General features: G+C 41.4%; 1 protein-coding gene and 1 non-coding gene across 2 annotated transcripts; both read right to left on the minus strand.

Annotated features, from left to right (window-relative positions):
- Window positions 1-1,273: 1,273 nt before the first annotated feature.
- Window positions 1,274-1,347, minus strand: trnat-agu (transfer RNA threonine (anticodon AGU)). The gene has a single exon. It is a non-coding gene; the product is annotated as a tRNA-Thr (tRNA).
- A 236-nt stretch (window positions 1,348-1,583) lies between these two features.
- LOC103362306 (homeobox protein SEBOX-like) lies at window positions 1,584-2,711 on the minus strand. Its single transcript, XM_008288624.1, has 3 exons — window positions 2,623-2,711; window positions 2,214-2,392; window positions 1,584-2,132 (listed from the first exon to the last, which is right to left on the minus strand). The coding sequence occupies exons 1-3, from the start codon at window positions 2,708-2,710 to the stop codon at window positions 1,584-1,586; spliced, it is 816 nt and encodes a 271-aa protein (XP_008286846.1). The 5' UTR covers window position 2,711.
- Between the last annotated feature and the right edge of the window lie 4,599 nt (window positions 2,712-7,310).

Consider the following 7,310-nt stretch of genomic DNA (forward strand, 5'->3'; position numbering starts at 1 on the left):
TGAGTGGATTTGACTCAGTAGAAATGACATGACAAAAATAGAGATAACTTAAGTTTGATTGATATTGTTTCAGGTAGAAGAAAAAAAGTGGGTTTTCTGAAGGTTTGTGAAGATGGAGTTATCTGTTGTTGCAAATGGACTCTTCATATACTCTGAGACCATTCCATATGTTTATATAGACATTTTATATTATTTTCAGATTTTAGATATGCCAGTATTTTTTTGCACATTGGATATATGCAAGTCATTTTGCAAACGGTATATAAATATATCATTTTCTAATATATATGTTTCTACATTTTTGTACATTGCATATTTTTTATATATTGTATGTTTTGCACATTTAACATTACAAGTATTTTTAATGCCTTTCTCTAAGTCTTAGGTATGTTTTAGTACTTAAGTCAATAGTGTTTATCTATCTGTTTTACACATATGTAAACACATAGTTTAATGGCCTAAATGGTAATACACCAGCGTGTCATTCTCTTCACTATCTCTGCACTTCCTGCAGGACAGCAGGAATACAGATGATGATTGGACAATACAGCGCATATAATAAATAAAATAAAAGCTTTGTTAGGTATATCTTTTTACATGTTGTCCATCACGTTTAGCACCATTTTATCACTGTATTCTGTTTGAATTCACTATGTTACATAATTATTGTTCATACAAGCTACTCGATTCAGCCTTTAACCATAGATGACATGCTATAAATCCTATAGTCCTGTTTTGGCTTTCCCTATTTATCTACATGAAGTTTTAATTAAAGTTGTTTTTTACATTTTTGCTTATTGTTTTGTTGCATGTGAGTTTTGTATTTGTTTCTTCTTGTTATATGCCTAGTTGTGTTTTTAATTGATTTCAGTGGTTTTTAAAGGCCTTTATGTTCACAGCACGTTTTACGTGAACAATTGACGGCAGTGTTGAGCTGTTGTCTAGCGCCGACGAGAACAACTTCTGATTGGCTGCTGAGCCACGTTTGAAATTGACGTAAAGTGTCAAATTAAGGTGCGTTTGTGACCGTAAACACAACAAAATGCTATGTGTTGTAGTAGAAGTGTCGTGTACTCGTGTCGATTTAGTTCGAGCAGACGTGTGCAGTAAAGGTTGCTGCGAAGGTTGGAAGGAGTTAAAAGTGTTTATTTTTTTGTGTTGTGACAACATCATGTTACAGCAGCGAAGTGTTTAAAAAAAAAGCTGTAATAGTTAACTGTAACTGTTCGCTTCTACTTTGTGTAATATATAGAAAAAGGAATCACCAACAAAAAGGCACCGCTGGGATTCGAACCCAGGATCTCCTGTTTACTAGACAGGCGCTTTAACCAACTAAGCCACGGCGCCACGTGATGACGACTTCGACAACCACAGTTATGAATGAATTCACGGAAACGGCGTGAGTGATAAAAACGTTTGTATTTGTAATTTTATATGATACTCTGCAATTTGTCAATAAATGTATCCTAATATACAGTTTCCTTCTCCTCTTCAATGCAATCTCTGCATAAATACTCTGCTACAGCTCAGTCCATTTACAGCGTGTTGGTGACTTTATTCCAGCTATCTAGATTCTAGATCAGTCAGCTCAAGAGATAATTAATCATTGCTGCAGAAATGTCAAGATTCGACAGACTGAAGTCGTCCATCAGGTCGTGGAGGTTCACATCAAACAGGTCGTCCGTGGAGCCCTGCTGGTCTGGCTGGCTGTGGCCGCCCTTTTTGGGCCCGAGAGGCGCAGCTGCAGCGCAGCGACTGCCCACCGGCTGAGATCCCTGAGGATCTCCGAGGAATGCCTCTAAACTCTCTGGCAAATCCCACTCACCGAGCTCACTGTGTGGAAACACGTCTTGGTAGTAGTCTTGTGGGCCTCCTTGGAGGCTGGATGTAGACTGACTGTCCAGGATTGTTGAGAGTCTGGTGGTCTGAGGTAAACTTGGAGCAGGGTATCCTGGTGTGGACGGTAGGCTGAGAGTAGGAGGAAGGAAAGACGGGATCTGCTGAGGGCACGATGGGCTGGATGGCGCAGTGTAGGTGGTCTGCAGGTGAAGTTGGTCTGTGGAGGCTTTGGGGTCCTCTCTAGTTGGTTTCTTGCTCTTGAAGTAGCGGGCGCGTCGATTTTGAAACCAGACCTGTTGGACAGCATACATTGTGATTAGATATTGTACCATTTGGCGTTTTCCAAATTACGCATCTGAAGGAACGTGTTGTACCTGAATCTTAGACTCCGGTAGTCCGGTTACAGTGGCGAGAGACTCCTTCATTCTGATGTCCGGGTACTGCGTGACAGAGAAGGCCCTCTCCAGCTGGTTCAGTTGCGCCTTGCTGAAGGTCGTGCGCTTTCGGCGGCGTTGAGTCTCCGAGTGGATCGTGTGGGGAGAATCATAATGGACTACAGGGGGAGGACAAGAGTTAGTTATTTGTCACGTTTACTTGTCTCCAAATTAGAATTATCCACAACTTGAGTGCAGAAATGAAAACAAATTTGGAGAAGGGAGAGCATCAAGTGGCTTACAAGGATGGAGGACAAGACCAAATTAAATAAACTGTACAAATTCTGCATACCTTTAAGCAGCCACAATTTTGTCTTTTATATCAATATATGCTGTAATATTTATTCACCTCTGCTGGACTCCTGTGCGTAATGGTTGTTGTTGTTGTTCATGTCCAGGCATGCAGCAGGCCAGTGTTGTCCCGAGTAAAACGGCATCACTCCAGGAACATTAGTAAAATCCAAATCGTATGCCATGTTTTTCTTGCAGAGTTTGCAGAGTGTGTCCCAGATGCGTTCAGGCAGGACAACTTAGCAGAGGGTTTTATACTTTGCTTGACAGGCACAGAACAACGGTCCCCCTGCGCCCCACCCTCTCAGTGGATGTTATCAGACCTTTAGAAACGCGTGGCTTTGATGTGGTGCACACCTATTAATGGCTGTCCGGCTAATAGGTGTCTGTTTGATCTCAGATGACGAGTGGACGAAGCTTGTCCTGACTTGCGGACACTGAGATTATGTGGAAAATCGAAAACGACTTGTCTTACAAACAATGAGGTTTGTGGCAAAATGGGGAAATAATGGATGTGGTTTGGGCTTGGTAGAATGATTTATTCATTTGTAGTGCTTCCAATAATTATTCTAAATTGAAACGTGTGTAACGTTGCAGGTAAGGCAACAATCTCGCTTCTCTGACACTTCAGTCTGTGGCACATCCTCTCCTCCACTGCGCGCTGCCTCCTGGTGCGCAAGAGGGAGGGGGGGAAAAGTCGCAGTGTGTGGACGCTGGAAGTGTATTGAGGAGGCTGCCGGAGTGTGAGGCTTCAGTCAGCTGTAATGTGCCGAGGTGACGATTTTTTCTTCTTCCTGGTCGCTTGCGTTTCCACCGATCGAGACTTCAAAACACCGGATAACACACAGTCCAATGCAAAAGCAGTTCCCAGGCGAGTGCCAGACTGACGAAGTCTATGGGGCCAATGCAAACCGAATGTGAACTTACATACATAACAGAGGCAGGAAGATAAAAGTACTTGTTTCTGATGCCACACATCTTGTCAGGTAGTTCTAATGTCATGTGATTCAGAAATCAGGTGCTGATAATTGGCTCGATAAGCAGTGAAGTATGTGCCCATTGACGCCTGCTCACATCAACAATGCATCAATAAGATCATAACTCCTGAAGAGAGTCACATGAGTTCCTTCAAAACAGCAACACATCGATACTCGAATCAGATCGAAACCAGGTCACATGCTACCATGGAGTGAAACTCTAACGACAAATCGGAATCAGGCCCTTTCAAAGCTGGTAATGTGTAAATTGTGATGCAGTGGTGGAATGTAACTAAGTACATTTACTCAGGTTTAGTGTTTTAATGCAAATTTCAAGTACTTTTACTTTACTTGAGTTTCCATCTCCATGTTATGCAGCTTTATATTTATACTTAAATACTTCACAGTTACTCGCTACTCCTCAGATTAGTTACTCTCACCAGTCAGGTTTGTGGAAACGTGGAAGGATGCAAAAAGACAATTATTTGTTTAACTTTAAAGGCCTGTTGTAGGTATCAGACACAGGGCGTTCAGGTTGTGCATTTTCTGTAGGGGGAAATACTTAGTTTTATAGTTTTGATAGCTAAATTCATCTTTCTGATAAAAAATTATTTTCTCTGATGTGTGGGTTTGAATGAAGGACTTTTTCTAGTAATGGAGTACTTTCATAGTGTAGTAGTAATACTTCTACCTGAGTAATACACAGAAACACACACATTTGTAATCCAGTATCTGTTGCACAAAGAGAGTTGGAGATGAAAAGAACCCACTAGGTGGCAGTATTAGACAATCTCTCTGTTATATGTAAAGATATAACATATAATAGAGAGATTTTGTTTCACACAAGTCTGGTTTTTACATAAATATTCATTCATGCATTACGAATCAATCAGTTAGCAAACAAATGCATGTTGTGTGTCATAAGTTTTAATACTTGATACAGATTGTTAACATTGGAATGTAAAATGTGTATTTGAACATTATTACACTGTGAAGCCTAAAGTAACAGCATGGCTTGCCCATATTATAGCGTTATAAAAATGAGTCTAAAAACAAAGAAAGAGCCAAACACAATGGAGTGTAACAAATGCAGATGTACAGGACATGCGGGTTCGTTCACCTTCATGTTCTCCAGGTCACAGTGAAATCAAACAAATATGGGAGACTTGCACCATCCTAAAACACCAAATTATGGGAGAATGATCTTCATCTTTCCAGAAAAGCTCAAAGAATCTAAGACAAGGAGCTCTGAAACTGTTTAGGAGATTCACATTGGCCAAAAACTGTAAAGGACATTATGGTATGATTGTGATAAGTGGAACAGAAAACACAGCTTTGAGCTGACATGCATTTTTTCATTTTTGAAAGACTAAAGCTGATTTTGACTTGTGACCGACTTTAATATGAACTAATATCTCTAAAATGTGAAATAACAAACGGACATACTGTCCTGTTTTCTCCCTTCCTCTCACACCTTGGCCTGCTCTGAAGGCCAAACTCTGCTCTTGACCTCTGCATAAAAACACACAATACACAAAGTGTCCTTTTCCCTGTGTGTGTGAATGCTTCAGTTTATACCTCACAAACTCAGGTGTGCACACAGAGGAACGCTGGGCTTCTGTGTCCACACTCCTCTCTAAGACATCAGGATTGGCACTCAGGCGTGAATGACGCTCTGCCCTCCTCTCCCTCACCTACGTCCTCGCTCCCTCCCTCACAATACACAAACACCGCTCCTCAGCCCTCTGTTTGATGTGGAAACTCCATTCACATTTCCTGTCAACCCGAGAGATTTTTTGGCTCCGATCCACGTGCTGTGTGGCCGAGGTGAGGAGGTAACTGCTCATCATGTCCCGTGCTGCCGAGAGTCTTTCTGGACCTGAGACATTGAGGCTGAGTGTGATTCCAGTTTGGCTGGTGATAAAAGGCCATGAAGCAGGATTCATGATTTAATGCAGCTACAGTTGCCAAGTAAATTACAGCTTCGAAGGAAAGAAACTGAAACATTATGTGAGCAGAGCTAACAGCGCTGCAGTCCAGCAGCTTGGTGTGACTTCAGCTGGACTTTGGATGAAAGAGTCCACAGTCCTTTGTTGTGAAGACATTGCACCAAATTTAACATGAAGTCAGACACAAAAAAACCCAATCTGATGTTTTTATCTACAGAATAACGTCTGCAGCAGTTCTTTGATACTAATCAAAAAGGTTTTCTATTCATTACAATTTCAGAATCATTTAAAAATATAAACTCATGAAACAGGCCTGGACAAAAATGATGGTACCCTTAACTTAACAGTTTGTTGCACAACCTTTTGAGGCAATCACTGCAATCAAACGATTTCTGTAACTGTCAGTGAGACGTGTGCACGTCTCAGCAGGTATTCTGGCCCACTCCTCATGAGCAGACTGCTCCAGTTGGCTGAAGGCTACCTTCTCTAGATGGTATATTTTATGTCCTTCCACAGATGTTCAACAGGGTTTAGATCAGGGCTCATAGAAGGCCACTTCAGAATAGTCCAGTGTTTCCTCTTAGCCATTCTTTGGTGTTTTTAGCTGTGTGTTTTGGGTCATTATCCTGTTGCAAGACCCATGACCTGCGACTGAGACCAAGCTTTCTGACACTGGGCAGCACATTTCTCTCTAGAATACCTTGATAGCCTTGAGATTTCATTGTACCCTGCACAGATTCAAGACACCCTGTGCCAGATAAAGCCGCTCCAGAACATAACAGAGCCTCCTCCATGTTCCACAGTAGGGACAATGTTCTTTTCTTGATATGCTTCATTGTTGCGTCTGTGAACATAGAGCTGATGTGCCTTGCCAAAAAGTTCCAGTTTTGTCTCGTCTGTCTATAGGACATTCTCCCAGAAGCTTTGTGGCTTGTCAACATGCAGTTTGATAAATTCCAGTCTGGCTTTTTTATGATTTGTTTTCAACAATGGTGTCCTCCTGGGTCGTCTCCCATGAAGTCCACTTTGGCTCAAACAACGACGGATGGTGCGATCTGACCTGACGTTGGAGTTCACCTTTAATGTCTTTAGAGGTTGTTCTGGGCTCTTTTGTTACCATTCGTATTACTCTTAGATTTGTCATCAGTTTTCCACCTGTGGCCACGTCCAGGGAGGTTGGCTACAGTCCCATGGATCTTAAATTTCTGAATAATATGAGCAACTGTAGTCACAGGAACATCAAGCTGCTTGGAGATGGTCTCATAGCCTTTACCTTTAACATGCTTGTCTATAATTTTCTTTCTAATCTCCTGAGACAACTCTCTCCTTCACTTCCTCTGGTCCATGTTTAGTGTGGTACACACCATGTCACCAAACAGCACAGTGACTACTTGTAACCCTACAAATAGGCCGACTGAGTGATTACAAGTTTGTAGACACCTATGATGCTAATTAGAGGACACACCTCGATTGAACATGTCCCTATGGTCACATTATTTTCAGTCTTTTCTAGGGGTACCATCATTTTTGTCCAGACCTGTTTCATGAGTTTAATTTTTACAATAATTCTGTTTAACCACAGTTCAAAAGCAATGTCTGATTTTCATTGCTTAATTTTCATTGAATTTTTATTTATTATTACTTTTGTCAGACTCAAGTTATTTCTGTGACCATTGTTGGTTTTACTTTCATTAACTGAGGGGTACCAACAATTTTGTGTGTACAATGGTTCTGATAAAGTTTGAGAGCTCTGTTAAATGTTCGGTCCATTTTGAGAATAACTGTTTGAACTGCTTCTGGCTGCAGGTCACAGCTGAAAC

This window comes from Stegastes partitus, unplaced genomic scaffold (genome assembly GCF_000690725.1).
Source record: "Stegastes partitus isolate 25-593 unplaced genomic scaffold, Stegastes_partitus-1.0.2 Scaffold567, whole genome shotgun sequence".
NCBI lineage: Eukaryota > Metazoa > Chordata > Actinopteri > Pomacentridae > Stegastes > Stegastes partitus.

Coding starts and splice junctions, on each gene's coding strand:
- LOC103362306 (XM_008288624.1), bottom strand. CDS start 2,710: ATGCCGTTTTACTCGGGACAACACTGGCCTGCTGCATGCCTGGACATG. Junction 2,393..2,622: donor CGCACAGGAGTCCAGCAGAG/GTGAATAAATAT, acceptor CTCCCCCTGTAG/TCCATTATGATTCTCCCCAC. Junction 2,133..2,213: donor TACCGGAGTCTAAGATTCAG/GTACAACACGTT, acceptor GCTGTCCAACAG/GTCTGGTTTCAAAATCGACG.